The 17,890-nt window shown below is 42.2% G+C and overlaps 1 protein-coding gene across 1 annotated transcript; it reads right to left on the reverse strand.

Moving 5' to 3' along the window:
* Positions 1-2,952: 2,952 nt before the first annotated feature.
* On the reverse strand, positions 2,953-7,116 carry LOC124149785 (toll-like receptor 4). The gene has a single exon (XM_046521556.2). The coding sequence runs from the start codon at positions 7,069-7,071 to the stop codon at positions 4,546-4,548; it is 2,526 nt and encodes an 841-aa protein (XP_046377512.2). The 5' UTR covers positions 7,072-7,116; the 3' UTR covers positions 2,953-4,545.
* Between the last annotated feature and the right edge of the window lie 10,774 nt (positions 7,117-17,890).

Raw genomic sequence — 17,890 nt, forward strand, 5'->3', positions numbered from 1 at the left:
CAGGCTGACGCTCTGTCCACCAGGCCACGAAGGCGGTCGGTTTCAGTCGTACATCATGGTGGCAACGGCTGGAGGATGGACGTTCGGTTCCAAATTCAATTTAGCGGGATTAAATCTACAGGTAACCTAGCTCTACATTGAAAACACAGTGTGTGTATCTCCATTCTACCATGACTAAATGAAATGCGAGCTCTTTGGTGTTAGAAAATATATTGAGTGAAGCGGCATGGGTTGATTCCAATGTTTTGAGTGGGTTTTCGATTTGAATTTCGGATTCACCGACAACAGTCTTTAAACAAAATATGGCGCTGTATATGCTCAGACAGTTTGTTTACACCGTAATACTTCACTCGAACATATGACAGGCATTGACAGCATATTTATAAGCATGGCAACTTGGAAATCTAAGCAAGCTTTGCAAGGCTTTCGTTCTACACCGAACGTCACCATTATGACCAGATATATCTACTGTGGGAGCCAGTTTTTGATGATAAATGATGTACTTTGATATTTTTGATAAGATATTAAGTTAACGTGGGTTTATAAGGCGGGCCAATAACACCATTTAGCCAAAATTGCAAAATAACATTTTTTAGACCTAATTTCTGAAGCCTTTCAGAAAATGATGACATGGAAAACATTTCTATCGACACAGTACTAAGGGGAACAACTCACTCCCCTCTCAAAAATAGCGTCGTCCAATTTACAACGTCAGCAGTTGTCAGCGTATGTTCGAATCTTGAGAAATGACACCATGACAAAACAACATTTTTTCGTGAAATTAACCTCGCCTCGTTCTTCATTGTTCTTTGCGATTTATCGTGCAGCTATCTTAAATAATATACTCTGCAAAAAAACCCCGCAAAAGTAGTAAAATCGTAAAATATCTGACAGAGTGTTGCCGACATCCGTACAAAATTATTAATACCAAAAATGAATTGTCATTTCGTCATGGATTGGGATGGGTTTGTGTGGAAAGAATAAGGTACTGCAGAAAGGTGGTGAAAAGATGGAAAAATCACAGAAACACAACCACGTGAGAGCCTGGCGCCGAAATACACTATCATGACATGCACGTGCAACATCACTTGTTCGGCTATTCATGGCTTTTCATGTCCATACCATCACATTCTTACAGCAAGTGAACAGCAAAAACATGCCCAATGAAACAACGCCATCGGCCGACTGCAAACAGGAGAATCATCTTCAGCTGTAGCCAGGTTTATCCACGTAGCACCTAAGACCATTACAAGACCGGAACTGTTATCAGACACACAGGAAAACACGTGACCTGCCCAGATCCGGTCGACCACGTGTCACTACTAGAGCACGGGACAGGTTCATACGGCTACGTCAGTTACGCGAAAGAAACACAACGGCCACCTCTACTACTACGGCAATACCAGGATTGCGTAAAGTATTAGCCAAGACGGTTAACCCGCTGAAGGTATTCGCGCTAGACGACCAGTTCGAGGTGTCATTTTGACGGACCTGCATCGTCGGCTGCGACTTTAATGGTGTCAAGGTCATAGAGTATGGCCACAACTGCGATGGAGACAAGTTTGATTTAGTGACGAGACACGTTTTGTGCTTCGCCGTGCGGTTGGAAGACGTCGTGTTTACAGGCGTCGTGGGGAACGTTATGCACGAAACTGAACGTTATGAATGAACTGATTTGGTGGTGGTAGTGTGATGATGTGGGCAAATGATTGTTAGAACAGACTTGGTGCAAGTTCTGGGGAATTAAACGGCACAACGTTATACGGATGAGAGTCTTCGGCCACACGTCCTTCCCACTGTGCAACAAGAGAACGTCATTTTCCAACAAGACAACGCCCGACCTCACACGGCAAGACTGACAACAGCCATGTTCAGGAATCAAAACATCTTGGTCCTGCCATGGCCTTTCACTTCTCCAGATTTAAACCCAATCGAACATTTATGGGATGCACTGGATCAACAACTGCGAGCACAGAGCCTCCGACAGTTGGCACAAAGACTACAGGGAGAGTGGAAGAACATCCCCCATGCCACAGTTCAGACACTTATTTATTCCATGGGATGCCAGTCAGTTTGTTGTATAGCAGTGTATTATATTGTCAACGCGTATGTTGACGGGGAAATTAGCTCGGATTGAAGACGAAGAACACGTTGAGTCCAAACTTCTTTAGTCGGCAATAAAACAAACAAATACAATTACTAATAGAAATATGTCGAGCGGAGATTCCAACTCAACTACCACAAGTGAAGTCCAGCAAGCAGGCGTATCCAACTCGCGGCTGTACATACAGGTGCTGTCGGAATACCAGACCAACTAACAGTAAAGATGTAAACATATATTTACACTATTGGACAACAATAGACACACAAAGAGACAATGGACATGGGACTTATGGATGTGATTACAGACACGGCCCCGGGGAAAATGGATTAAGGCTTTAAATGTCATAATGTGAAATGCTGTGTTAAGACAATGGCACAACTGACCGCTGTTACGCATGGATTACATCATGTTAAATAGTCCAGATTTCCTAAACGGTATGTTCTCAACACTGTACACAAAGGGGTGTTGTTCAGAAGCTACAATTCTTTAACATGGCGTTGTCCAGAGTGCTGTTAAGTCACTCTGTGAGAATATTGTTGAACAATGATTGTAACTGTGTTACAATGATTTCTGTCGAGACTCTGTAGATGCTCATGGCATTGTGTTTTGACAGTGATTAGTTATCAGGAATGTAGTACTGTTTAATGTAAGCGGTTTTGAGGAAGTTACTATATTTAGATGCTGTTGTAATGTGCAAACTTCCGGTATACCGTGGCCTGAAATAAAGTATAGAACACGTGGAATGGTCTTGTTGTGAGGGCACTGTGCAGAACTTTCCAGGAGCTAGTTGGACGGTATATACACTGGGACAACGGCGTGCCTGTCTCATCTTTCACTTTCCATTACCCCCAGCTTTCCTGTCCAGATCAGTTTTCACCCCAGATTGCCTGCCAAGGCCAATTTCGGAGGCTTGACCACCGTCGCCGCTGAGTGAATATACATTATTATCGCTGACTTTTGCCATCACCACTGTATCTTTGTACTTGATACTGACCACTGTCATCATATTATATATTGCCATTGAATATTGTACTACCTCTCTATTGTTTACTGCCATTGTAATTGCTGCGCAGTAATTTGTATTGATTTATAAACCCATTTAATTTTGAAATACATTTGTTGTTAGTGTCTAGTTTGTGAAAAGCAGAGCTCTCACGGTTGAGGAATACCCGGCAGTGACAAATTATGTCTGATCTATTTTATATCGAGAATGTGGACAGTGATCGATGTACTTTTTGCAGTGATGATAGAGAGACGATCTTCCATCTCTTGTGGGAGTGTGATATTGTACAGAATTTCTGGAAACAGTTTATGAGCTGAATAAATGACAAATGTTGACACATTCATAATCTAAATCTTTCAGCAGAATTTATTATTTTTGGCTTTAAAGAAAATCTTATTACTGATAAAGTGTTTGATTTTATCATCCTGTTCACAAAATACTTTATCTACAGATGTGGAGTTCAAAATATACTCCTGAATGTACAGTTTTTAAAGAATGAACTCAAACTTCGCTATAAGATAGAGAAAAGATGTTTTTTGTCCACAAACAGAGGTTTGGAATTTAACAAAGACTGGATGATGTACCACAACCTTTTTGAATTTTAGGATATGTATATGTATTCAATTGAAACCACTGATTTGAGGTTTGAGATCTCTCTTTGAGAATATAATGTGTGTGTGTGTGTGTGTGTGTGCGTGTGTGTGTGTGTGTGTGAGAGAGAGAGAGAGAGAGAGAGAGAGAGAGAGAGAGAGAGAGTGCTTGTGACGTCCCTGTGTGAGAGCGTGTAAATGGTGTCTGTATGAGAAGTGTGAATGGCTGTTGTGTTTTAATGATAAAAAAGGGATTCCATCATGTGATACATATATATTATGCATTAAATCATTTATTATCACAAGTAATATCAATCGTCACATTACAAATGATGTACAAAGAGTTAATGTATTAATATGCATTATATCATGTACAATGTATTCTTAACCCTGAATAAAAAAATTATTTTTACAAAAAACAATTATGTCTGATCTAATAGAAAGATTTTAAAGGGGTTATTTCCGAGCCTGTTCCTAGCGGTAAGTGAAGGTGATATCCATTGTCTATTTATGCTAGATTGCTAACAAATGCTATTTTAAGCAACTACAGATTACCTTTGTAATATGGGCAAATGTCAAGAAACTGGACAACTGACACAAAGTCTATCTGGTGATGAATCATAAAACTCATGAAATAAACATCCTTATTGTGTAAAATGCAAACTGCTTCTGTTCGACAAATGAGTATTTGTTCATATCCATCACACCGCGTGTTGATGAAGTTCTGTCAACCATTCCTCTGGTATACAGCATCATAACTATATACAAGTACTTGTTCCAAATAACTGAACACATCTTCCTGAAGCCTCGTCCACAGTTGTTCAATAACGACGGACAGGTTTAAATAGTCATATCCACGCCAGTACCTTTTCCTGCAGCTCTGTCCACCAGTCGTCATCGCCGTCGGTATCCAGCTCCAAGGCTGTGCCCTGATCCAGGAGTTGACCCATCACCGGCGGCAGGGGATTCCCCTTCTCCAACACATCCGGGGTGTAGAGAAGAAGGACTCGCTTAGGCATCAGCGTTGTGGTGGAGTACAGGGCAGATGACAGAGCAAAGAAACACCATTCATCTTGAAGGAACTTTTCAGTGACAAATATCACTGACTTCCAGCTGTTGTTGATGCCCTTTACAATCTCCTCTGCAGTTGACACACCCACATCAAAGTTTCGGTCAGGGATGCACATGCGTAGTTGTCGCTTGTTTTCCATTTCCTGTCTGAAAGTGGTGAATATCCAGGACAACAGGTCTTGATGCTCTGACGAGGCATAGTAAAGGAACATATCAAACTGGAAATGCTTCCGGTCAGGCTTATCAAACGGCAGACCAAACATCCTCAGGACGAAGAGCTTCCACAGCATGCCATACCTGTTAGCAAGCACCACACACAGGATGACAATCCACAAAGCAAAGAATGCAGAAACAACTGTTGGCAGCCATATTCTGCTGTAACATGCACGCCAGAGGGTATTGTAGTGAGTCCAGTCTAGCATCAACGGACCCAGCTTGCCTGTTTCGTCTATACATCTGTACATCTGCACGTCATCGAAGACGACATCCGTCACCATCATCCATTCCATGAAGTCAACACTGTTGCAACCACATGCTAAGGTATTACCAGTCAACGACACACGTAAATGAGGAGACACCTGCTGTAGGTCATCTAAAATCTGTTTCGTGCGGGACTGAAACTGACTGATCAAGTTATGGGACAAGTCAAGATGTTGAAGGCGGGTTAAACCTTGGACTGAATGCGGGATGTCAGTTAGCCCTGTGTTGGAGAGATTCAGACGTGTCACACTGCTCAGGTTGATGAAAATGTTTTCATACAAAACTGATTGTATATTTCCAGATAAATCCAGATATGTCAGCTTTGTCAAAGGTTGAAATAGGTTTTCAGTGTTCGGTCTTGTCAGATCCAATTGACAGTCTTTTAATTGTAACATTTCCAGATTTGGCTGACTATGAAACATGTCGGGGGGAATGTACCTCTGATTGGTACCAGAGAGATCCAGAGATTTCAGCGTGGCTGCTCCGTAAAGACGAGTTCCTTCAAAAAATCCCGAATCTGCAGCTACTAATTCAGTAAAGTTTGGGTTGTGAGATATAACGTGAATTGAACTGTAAGAAGCGTTCAGACGACCGTAGGTGTATATACCAGATATGTTTAACGAACGGATTGAAAAAGGCAGAGGAATCTCCAGTGAAGGTTTCGACCTTATGTTAACGGGTAGCTTGATGGTGTCTCTGGGCTGTCTGTTTCTTCTTGGGTTACCGTGATACGAAACTACAGGATATGATACATCCACGACTTCCATTTCTTGAAAAAAGAGTAGTTTTACAGCCACAAATATCTCCCCTAACATCATATTTCCAGCCACATTTATGTATTTTAAACACTTTCTAAATAAACATGTATCACAGATAGCTTCAGCTTCGATGATGACAATTCTATTTTGACTCAGGTCAATCTTTTCTACACATATGTGATTTAAATATGCCATCATGCCTTTTGTGAGAACAAGTGTTTCGTTGTTTTCTAGCCTAGACATACTATTCTCGCCAATGCCTAGCCCTACAGCAGAGAAGGTGATAAGCGACATGGTGTTCCCAACAAGGCCATAGAGCGACCTCAAGACTGGTTTCAGACCAACAGACCTCGCCTTCTCTATGGATAAGACGCTGAGGTGCTGGAGGTTTCCCCAGGTATCAGCTTCGAGGATTGACAGATGACAACCAGTGATATATAGCCTCCTCAATGGCGTATCCTTGAAGGCGTGAAACGTGTCATTCCTGAGTGCAGTGAGTTGACACGCTCTTGTGTTAAAGTAAAGACATTCAAGATGTCTGAGTCCAGTGAATCCTCTTCCGAAGATAGGCTCAGGGGGAGAGGCTAGCCACAATTCTTTTAAATTCACCAAATCTGCAAGTGCTTCATCTGGGAATGAGATATTTTCTGTTGGTCTGAGGTCATCCTGCAACTTGAGCTTGAGGAGTTTGATGAGGTGCCTGAAGACCCCAGCGGGGTAGGCTGATGGTGATAGGTTGTTGTAACTGAGGGATAACTCCAGCAGTGAAGACAGGCCCTGGAAACTGTTGACTTCTAGGACATGAATCCCACTCGATTCAAGCAGTAACCTTTCAACATTTGCTAAACCAATAAAAAAATTGTTTTTCAGGGTGGTAATGTTATTGTGGCTGAGGTCAAGATCTGTAGTGTTCCTGGGAAGATTATTTGGGACTTTCTTCAAATTTCGGTTTCTGCAGTCCACATGCGTCCCATGTTTACGGTAGAAGACGTGACAGGGGATTGAGGTGAGGGACTCAGTGATGACCAACACTGATGCTGCAGCTGTCAGCAGAAACTTCATCATTGGTCTTGAAGTACAACCAGTCCCGTTACAGTAGTTTTGGCTGCATGGCACACCTGTGAACATGGAACATAGTGAGTGAGTGAGTGAGTGAGTGAGTGAGTGAGTGAGTTGGGTTTATTGCCGCTTTTAACAGTATTCCAGTTATATCACGGCCAGTCAGCCTAATGTGGGAAGAAAGCCTAAAGTGATGCAGGTCTCAGACGTTTACCACTTCGGTGAAACCCACGAGCATGGGTATGGTGCTGACAAACCTAGAAAATTAATTGGGGCGAACCGGGATTTGAACCCACAATCATAGGTTTCTGGTGTGCCTAAAGGACACAACTCTTCACAGCGATTCTCGCACCTTAGACGATTGGGCCACCCACATAGTCGTTCTCAAAACTGGCATCTCTCCATAGAGCTCTCATCTAAATGCAAATATTACTCACAGTACAAATCTCCCCTTAATGTAGAAAAATACTTTTTATCATTTGAAATCTCTGCTTATTATAAAAGATTAATATGTATGTTCAGGTGTAACAACTTTAAACTTGCAGTTGAAACTGGAAGACATTCTAAAATCCCATATGAAGAATGTGTGTGCGTGTATTGCCACTCCAAAGGTTTAACTCTAATTGAGAATGAGTATCATGTATTGTCAATCTGTGAGATACCGAGCTGCAAGAAGAGAACGCTTTGCTGGAAGTGAAATCAACTTTACCACTATCAACAGTTTTTAAACCTTATGTCAACAAACTCCACAAGAACTTTTAAACACATTGGACTATTTCTATCTAAAGTTATGAATATACGTAACTCATCACTGTTCTAACGTATTCTCAAACTATTTGTCTTAACATAACGCCATAGTATATAAGCATGTATGATCTACATTATGTTAACATGTATTATGGGCTGGAGGCCTGATTACTGAATAAATCTGTCTGTCTGAAAACAGTCACAATATTAATGATGATGTGTGTGGTAAGGCCTGTGTTGTTGTGTTGTTTTATCAAAATATTGTTCAGATAAGTTCGGATTTAAATATTCTCTTCGTTACGGCTTATGATGATTCAAACATTTGAGATGACCATAGTTGCATATTACTGGTCGGTTGGTTTGTTGTTTAACGCCCCACTCAGCAATATTCCAGCTATATGACGGCGGTCTGTAAATAATTGAGTCTGCACCAGACAATCCAGTGATTAATATCATGAGCATCGATCCACGCAATTGGGATCGATGACATGCAACAACCAAGTCAGCGAGCCTGACCACCCGATCCCGTTAATCGCCTTATACGACAAGTATAGTCACCTTTTACGGCAAGCATTGGTTGCTGAAGACCTATTCTACCCCGGAATCTTCACGGGTCTTGCATATTACTGATCTTGTAATAAATTTGACGCAATGCATTTTAGTGAATGGACAAAAATAAACAATGTGAATGCCACATATACATCAAACCAGTCTTTAAAAAAAATAGATTAAATTGACAATCGTCTTACCTATCACGCTAATCCTCTGCTGACAACGTGTACACTATATTTTAGTTGCTTTCCCTGACACGATACAGGCCCAAAATGACACCATGCGTGCATATATGTGGATAAAATGAGGATTATCATATCATATATAATGGGGTGCTCTCTTTGGTCAAAACTAATCCGCCTAATGCTCTACAATCAACTGCTTGCTGTTGTTGTGTCATTGTTCACCACTCTGGGTGGTATTCCTGTCGCTCTTGCTGCCAGGTAGAAGTTCAAACTGAAAAGGTTGTACTTCTATGTCAGTATCCGTATAGGGAAGACCATCCAAACCCATTTTTGACTCTGTGGATCGAATTATTAGTCAAGATAAAAGCAGATTTCCGAAAGCAATTCGGCGGGGCACTGTTGCTAATTTGTGTGTTTAGATGCTACAACTGTCCAGCAACACGATCACGTGACTGGCTACCTCATTATCTTACGTAATCGTAATCATAGATAGACTGCATGCTTTCCGGTGAGGTGTCCATGCCGGATACCATGGATCTGGTATCCGGCAAGGTTTCTGCCACCGGATACCCGGACGCGTTTTGGGTAAGTGTCCGGAGGTATCCGGAAGGTTTATCCGGATACCGGAAACTGCATTTTTTTGCTGTGTTTGGCCTTCGCTATTGCGTCTCTTGGCTTAAGGAGATCTATGACAGATAGCGGATCTATATGGTGGTCGAGAGGGGACATCGCTTTCTCGCTTTCTCGCTTTCTCGCTCTATCGCTTTCTCGCTCTATCGCTTTCTCGCTCTACCGCTTTCTCGCTCTATCGCTCTATCGCTTTCTCGCTCTATCGCTTTATCGCTTTCTCGCTTTCTCGCTCTATCCCTATCGCTTCTTCTAATGACTAACCATAGTCATATGAAGGAATCGGGTGTTCTTTAACTTCTTTTGAATAGTATGTGCTGTAAATCTTGAAATTAACGTTAGAGTTAATTATAAATGCAAAAAAATTAGCGTAGACATAATTACCGTATTCGACGTAATAAGCGCCCAGGGCGCTCTCAAAAAAAGTTGAGTTGAAAGATAAATTTCGTGGTTTATGCTGACAGCCTGAAATGTTTATGTACGACAGATATATTTTTCCCGAATAAAAATTGCCCATAATTAAGTGTGCATATAACGCACGAGTGCGTATTATACGCGAATAAATAAGTCTTGTGTACATTAATCAATCGCAAGGGGTGCTAATTAGGATTGTTCACTAGCCAATATTTTAGCAAATATCGCCGTGGGCGTTGATTAGAGCGGGGCGCTTATTACGTCGAATAAGGTAATTATGCTTTGCATTTATGTCTCAGAAATGACTGTTGATAAGACGGCCTCACTGAACACTTTGAATAGCGGAAATACCAACTTGAATATAAAACCAATCAACTATCTATTTCCACATTACGGTTACTGAGAACAATATGTCATCCAAAAACTAGAAATTACATAAAGGACATCCGGTAGTATTAACCATTGCTTGGGTGAGGACTTCCACTTTGATGACATCTACTCCGCAAACAGAATAAACGTTGATATAAGCGTTGTTTTTAGGAAAACACTATTGCTTTTTAGGAAGTACGTACTACTCAGCGCTATTGAGCGGTGTTATTTGCTATTTGTTTTGATAACTTGGCCTGGGGGCGGGGGATCGAATAGCTAAATAGGGCCATAAATCAATCAAATTTTTTTTTACGCAGAAATACTTGGATTGTTATAAAAGCACATATGTCTGTACTGTTAAATTATATTTCAGTAGATAGTGAGAAAATTTCAACATTCCGTCCATATGTATAATTTGAAATGCGACTGGAAAATTCTCAGCTCTCTTTTATGATTAAAACCAACAAGAGGGAATACTGCTATACCGCGAGAAAGCGATTGAGCGAGAAAGCGATAGAGCGATAGAGCGAGAAAGCGAGAAAGCGATGTCCCCTCTCGGCCACCATAGTATTCATGTTAAACTGCGGCATGGTATCTCAGTGAGCTAGCACTATAAATCGGCATCGGCACTAGTACAAGGAGCCACACACACACACACACACACACACACGTGCATGCACGTCGCTATATAAGTGCAATAATCTTGGGCGTTACGTTAAACCCCAGTTTACCTCACCTCACCGTAATTATTGTTATGTATCGCAGTAGAAGAGAGATGCACTTGATTGGCCAGGGGGGTTGTCTGTGGGTAGTTAGAGTATGGGATAGATTGATCTTAATCATTACACTTCCGTCACCAAAAAAAACAGACTAATTTCAATGGCAGTGACAAGGAAAGAAGCTATCTCTAAAGAGCATGCAAACTTTCCTCGTCACCTTACAGCAAAATGCCCCTTGGCAGACGGAAGGTACACGCATGCGTACAACGAGTGCTGCGCCTGATGGCTGCACCACACACGACACTACTAGAGATACATAGCCCAGTGTTGTGCGATCTGATTGCGGATAATAATGTGGACATCCTTGTTGTGATGGGAAAACATGGCTACGGAAGGACGACACAGAGATTACTGCAACTGGCTAAATGACCCCTCTGGGATGCAAGTGAAGTTTATTCATGTAGCTAGAGCTACCAGAAAAGGTAGTGGTGTGGCAATCCTACATAGATCAGCATTTGAATGTTTTGAAAGTCTGGAATGAACAAGAAGTTCTTCCAGTCACACGAAATGTTGGCAAACAATGAATAACTCTGATCGTGGTTTGCCGACCACCGAGACAAGAATCTATTTTCTTCAACGAATTCAAATTACTATCTGGTGACAATTCCCGAGCAGCTTCTCCTATGTGGTGATTTCAACTTCCATGTCGATAAGTCACAAAATAAGGACACAGTTAAACAAGATAATCATCACCTTCATCCGTATGGCCTAACTCAGCATGTCACGGAAGCTACCCATCTCCATGGGCATCTTTTGGATCTAATAGACACCAGGTCAGAGGAACTTGAAATAAGGGACATTAAAATGGGTCATTCCGTCAAGTCGGATCACTTTGCTGCTTTGTTCAGTCTAAATGTCTGTTGGTTGGTTGGTTGGTTTGTTGTTAACGCCCCACTCAGCAATATTCCAGCTATATGACGGCGGTCTGTAAATAATCGAGTCTGGACCAGACAATCCAGTGGTTGATATCATGAGCATCGATCCACGCAATAGGGATCGATGACCGTGCATCAACCAAGTTAGCGAGCCTGACCACCCAATCCCGTTAGTCGCCTTTTACGGCAAGCATGGGTTGCTGAAGACCTATTCTACCCCGGATCTTCACGGGTCCTAAATGTCTGTGTATCGGTACGTGGCAGAATAGACATCCTGTTCAGAAAATGGAAGACGATCATTATGCAGAATCTGAAACAGGATTTGGGGAGTGCATTGACTGGACACAAAGACAAGTGTATTATTGAGTGAGTGAGTATGGTTTTACGCCGCTTTTAGGAATATTTCAGCAACATCACGGCGGGGGACACCAGAAATGGGCTTCACTGATTGTGCCCATGTGGGGAATCGAACCCGGGTCTTTAGTGTGACAAGCAAACGCTTTAACCACTAGGCTACCCGACCGCCCCTTGTCTGTCAGTGAATGTGTTTATTTGTATAACAGTGTAGTGAAGAACGTTGTTGACAAACATGCTCCAATAATGTGACGTCACATCCAGAAGCTGGGTTGTAGGATGACACGATGCACAAAGAAAGAAAGAACGACTGATACTTGAAAGACTGATGAGGAAAACTGACCAGTCATTCACAAACAACTGCATGATACACGGAAGAATCGTGTAACAGGGTTGATTGAACTTACCAACAGGAACTGTTACACAGATGAGCTCAACACTGCATCACAGTGTGAAAGGTATTAATAGAGTTTCAAATAAGCTCCTTTTCAAGAAACGGGATATAGACGTTACCAGCTTATGAATCTCTACAGGCACTAGCTAACACTTACAGATACTTCTTTGACACAATATCAGGAATCGGACAGTTTAGATGGTGGTCATTTGTAGACTCAGTAGTTTTGACAGTACAAATGACACTATAAGTACGGAATATGATCGAGCATAGACCAGGCAAATCCTATGCCCTTAACCCAATGCCGTCCTCTAGTATTTATTTTAAATATATTTAGACCTCAGACTCTGTTGTTAAAGCCCTGACGAAAATGTTTACAACCGCTCCTTTGCCCAGGTTAATAAGGTCGTATAAATAGAGAATCTCATCCGAGTGTCTTTTGATATCAAATATATCAACACGAGTTGATAAAAGTGGAAGAATCTGTTATAAATACATCTGAAATGAATACCCACAATGTTTCCTGGGGCGTGTATCCGCTTGAGTGAATATTTGTCCAATTACCTGAAGGAGTCTTCTATTTGTGTTCACAAGTTGGCTTGTTGTCTAACGCAGCACCCGGCAGAACTTCAGCGCTATCACCACAGGGGTAGACTATATTGCTGCAGATATGTCTCATCATTTAAACTATATTTCAGGAAGTAATTCTAGGCTTTTGATTGGCTGATTGGGGACCCTGTATTCTCCTACCCAGAGTTCCTTGTCAACTGAAAACACTGATATAATTGAACGTGTACACCTAACATTTCTAAAGCTTGCGGGGTGGTCGGGTAGCCTAGTGATTAAAGCGTTCGCTCGTGACGTCGAAGACCCGAGTTCGATTCCCGACCCGGGTACAATGTGTGAAGCCCATTTCTGGTGTTCCCCGCCGTGATATTGCTGGAATATTGCTAAAAGCGGCGTAAAACTCACTCGATCACTCTAAAGCTTGCAGCAGGTCTGAGAATGTCGACACCCAACTATGGTTTACGGTGAACCTGGCAGAGAACCGTCACGTATACAAAGAGACAAACGTGCTACAGCATACTGGTGCAAATTATCATGTCCTCATCCAAACCATACCATTGCCTCATTTGAACGTACACAGGGCTATTCTTATCCTTGGTTAAATTACAGCGGAGAGAACATGTGATGTTCCGAATATCTTTGCATTTTCACATCTTTTTTCGAACGAATTGATAACTAGTGGTTCTAAATGTTTTTTGAACGGGCGCCTCCTAGCGGGTAGTTAGACCGGGTGTTCTTCAGGGAGGTCCGGTAAACAGTGAACATTACCAAGTTCGCCGATAAAGTTGGAGACTGAAAAGTCCTTTCTACGTTGCAAACATCTGATTTGTGATTTGGGTATTACACTCTTCATAAAAAGAAACGCACCGGTAGTATGTAGTTCATTGAACCTGACTACACAAAAAATCCGGTATATAAATTGGATATACACTGAAAGGCAAAAGAAACGTCATGTGGATGTATCATATAAATATCATATTTTCAAGTGCTTATATATGTAAGTCAAGACATCGGAGAAAGTCAGTGTTTGACCCACATGAAATTAACAGTCTGGGAAATGTTTTTGCGAATTGTGAATTTGGGGAGGCACCAGAAGACATCACAGCTTGGGGGTTCAAAATCAGTACCTGGTGTGGTGACCTGGTGACTACAGCCACACATCTCCTGTACATGGAGTGGACTAGCCTGTTGATGAAGGCCATTCGGATATGGGCCCATATCCTCAGGAACGCTACACGCAGTTCTGCTGCAGTTGTCGGCCTTGGGCGTACGTCGTTGAGTCGGCGTCGGATCTCATCCCACAAGTGTTCAATGTGATTCAAATCCGGACTGAGGGCAGGCCAAGGCATGATTTGGATGTTGTGCTGCTGGAGAACGTCCCTGGTGACTCTGGCAGTGTGGGGACTGAGAACTTGGTCAATGTAGCGGAGAGCTGTGATGCCATTACCCCTGCCTGGACCAATATTCTGAAAGACCACAGGTCCCACTCTCTGGTTCAGAACGATTCCACCCCAAACCATGATGCTTGGGCCGCCCCACTGGTCTCGTTCCATAATACAAGCATCAGCATAACGTTCTCCCCTCCTTCACCAGACCCTGACTCTGCCATCCATCGTTGAAACACAGTAGCGACTTTCATCAGTGAAGATGATTCTTCTCCATTGCTGTTGACGCCAATTTTGATCCTGCTTGGCCCATTGCAGTCGGGCCTCTCGGTGACGATCTCTCAGGATGGGTACAAGAGCAGGACGGTGGCACGAGATGTTAGGCGACGTCGGAGTGTACGATCACTGGTGGTGATCACGCTGGTGGTTGCCAGTGGTTTGCCGAGCTGTTTCAGTGGCCATTCGGAATCGGTTCTGCAGATGTTGGCGTATCATGAACCTATCTTGTCTGGGAGTAGTGACTCTAGGACGACCACTACGCGGTCGGTCGTCGGTGGTGTTGTGGCGTTGTTGCAAACGATATATCGTTCTGACGTTGACATTGAATGCATTTGCAACGACCTGTGTACCGCGGTGTAAATAGTTTTCACCGCGGTGGAAATATTTAGACAAATCGTGTTAATTTGCAAAAGGTAACGACAAAAGTAAGTGAAATATCAAAATATGGAAAATCAGACTCCATGTCCCTTATGGGCCACCCGTAGTCACCGGATATATTTAAAGTTATTTTAATATTCCACGAGTCATCTTTATTTTATTTTATTTTACGTACGCTTCATCTTCACTCCGACTCCTGGTTGTCCTGCCAGCGGTGTCTCGTGCACATACCTGGGGTGTGACGTGGACACTTTCAAATATCACTTTTTGTCACGCCACAGCCGAGGGAAGACCTTCTCGCTCCCTCGACTGAACATCAATTCATATTGATCCTATTTATATCTTTTACAGAGAATAAATCCTTTTAAACCATCTTCACAGCGTCAGTCCACTCAATAACATCGTTGGCGAGGACCCGCGACATAAAAAAAACTGGATAACATAGAAAATCGATCAGGATGAACAATCTTATTCTTCAGAAGATTCCAGAATCGCGTGACGAATCCCCGGCAGAAACAGAAGACAAAGTCCGTGATGTGATACGGAACACTCCGGAGATACCCGATACTGTGGACATCGCCAGTGTGCGGCTCAATGGGTGCTGGCCCGGTACTGATCACACTCAAACACGTTAAAATGAAAGGTCATATCCTCAAATCAACTTCCAAACTCAGACCATTGATGTTAACATGTCACAAGATTTTACTGAGGCGGTTCCTCAAGCCCGAAAGAAGTTAAAAGTCTTCATGGACAACGCGAGGAACGACAATAAATTTGCTACTCTGCAGTTAAAAGTTGCAAATTGAAATAAACTGTACAAGCTGACTGCTGATGAAAATCGCCTACATCTAATTAAGTCGTTACTATGGAAACCACGGGACAACAACGTCTCTCATAGATAGAGGAGAGCTCTGGCCACTATCATATCCTGTAGCTTTGTATCACGGTGACCCAAGAAGAACTAACCTGTCAACAGACTTCATACTACCCGCTAACGTCAGGGCCAAGCCTTCTCTGGGGATTCTTCTGCCTCGTTCAGTCCGTTTCTTAAATATATCGGGTATGTACCCCTTCGGTCGTCTGAACGCTTCTTACAGTCCAATTCACATTATGAATTGTTTGATAGGCATTACTTAGAATTTGAGCGATGACAAGGTAGACACAATTTTATGGATAACAACTTCTTTAATACTGTAAAAAGCGACGTTTCGGTATAAATCCTTATACCGTTGTCAAGCAAGTCAAGTAAGTCTTGTTTGACAACGGTATAAGGATCTATACCGAAACGTCGCTTTTTACAGTATTAAAGAAGTTGTTATCCATAAAATTGTATATATACCTTGAAATTCACATAATATCTCACAACCCAAACTTTACTGAATTAGTAGCTGCAGATTCGGGATTTTTGGAAGGAACTTTACGGAGCAGCCACGCTGAAATCTCTGGATCTCTCTGGTACCGATCAGAGGCACATTCCCCCCGACATGTTTCATAGTCTGCCAAATCTGGAAATTTTACAATTAAAAGACTGTCAATTGGATCTGACAAGATCGAACACTGAAAACCTATTTCAACCTTTGACAAAGCTGACATATCTGGATTTATCTGGAAATATACAATCATATTTGTATGAAAACATTTTCATCAACCTGAGCAGTGTCACACGTCTGAATCTCTCCAACACAGGGATAACTGACATCCCGCATTCAGTGCAAGGTTTAACCCGCCTTCAACATCTTGACTTGTCCCATAACTTGATCAGTCAGTTTCAGTCCCGCACGAAACAGATTTTAGATGACCTACAGCAGGTGTCTCCTCATTTACGTGTGTCGTTGACTGGTAATACCTTAGCATGTGGTTGCAACAATGTTGACTTCATGGAATGGATGATGATAATTAAAACAAATTCAAAATTGATAGAAAACAGCTGTTCGACTGAGCTGAGGTTAACTTGTTCTATGCCACGTAACGTTTATTGACTCGGAAAAAGATTGCGGCTATTTGCTTCGAAGCGGGGTATGAGGGATTTATTCTCCCGCTGAGAAATATATTTCCCAACAAGGCGGGATACATAGTATTTTGTCAAGATCACGTGGACCAATCAGATCTCCTCATTCTGACATGGGGGTGTGTCCATGAGCCTGAAAATAGGAAACATCTCTTTGTATCCCGTGAACATGTGAAGAGATTTTGGAATGAGTTGTCATTATATGTTAAAACATATTTGGATATATAGATATTACTCTCTCGGACTTTTCAATATACCTGGGAATTAATACCGGCTACGATTTTATTAATATATTTTTGGCTGCTCAAAGATTTATCTACATTTCAAGTATTACAAAAGAATAAACTTCACCTAGATATCTTGGGAATTTTTAGGGATGTAACAAAATACAATGTTTTGTGTGTTTGTTTGTTTGTTGTTTAACGCCGCGCGCGGTAATATTCCAGCTATTTGACGACGGTCTGTAAATAATCGAGTCTGGACCAGACAATCCAGTGGTTGATGTCATGAGCATTGATCCACGCAATTGAGATTCGATGACATGCATCAACCTAGTCAGCGAGCCTGACCACCCGACCCCGTTATTCGCCTCTTACGACAAGCATATATAGTTTGCTGGGGGTCAATTCTTCCGCGTCCCCACATAGTTTTAATACTTGTTGCTATTTACATAACGACACGGGGGATGTGGGGGAACCTGGTGGTTAAGCGTTCGCTCATCACGCCATTGGGTACAATGTCAGCCAATTTCTGGTGTCCCCCACTGTTAATATGGCTGGAATATTGCTAAACGCAGCGTACAACCGCTCACCCACTTAACGCGGGGCAATGTATAACGACTGAACCAAATAACAATGATATAAATACAATATATTATGAATTCATTTCACACGAGCACATACCGTTCTTACG

The sequence above is a fragment of the Haliotis rufescens genome, unplaced genomic scaffold, assembly GCF_023055435.1.
Source record: "Haliotis rufescens isolate VD_foot unplaced genomic scaffold, xgHalRufe1.0.p SCAF_6, whole genome shotgun sequence".
NCBI classification, from domain to species: domain Eukaryota; kingdom Metazoa; phylum Mollusca; class Gastropoda; order Lepetellida; family Haliotidae; genus Haliotis; species Haliotis rufescens.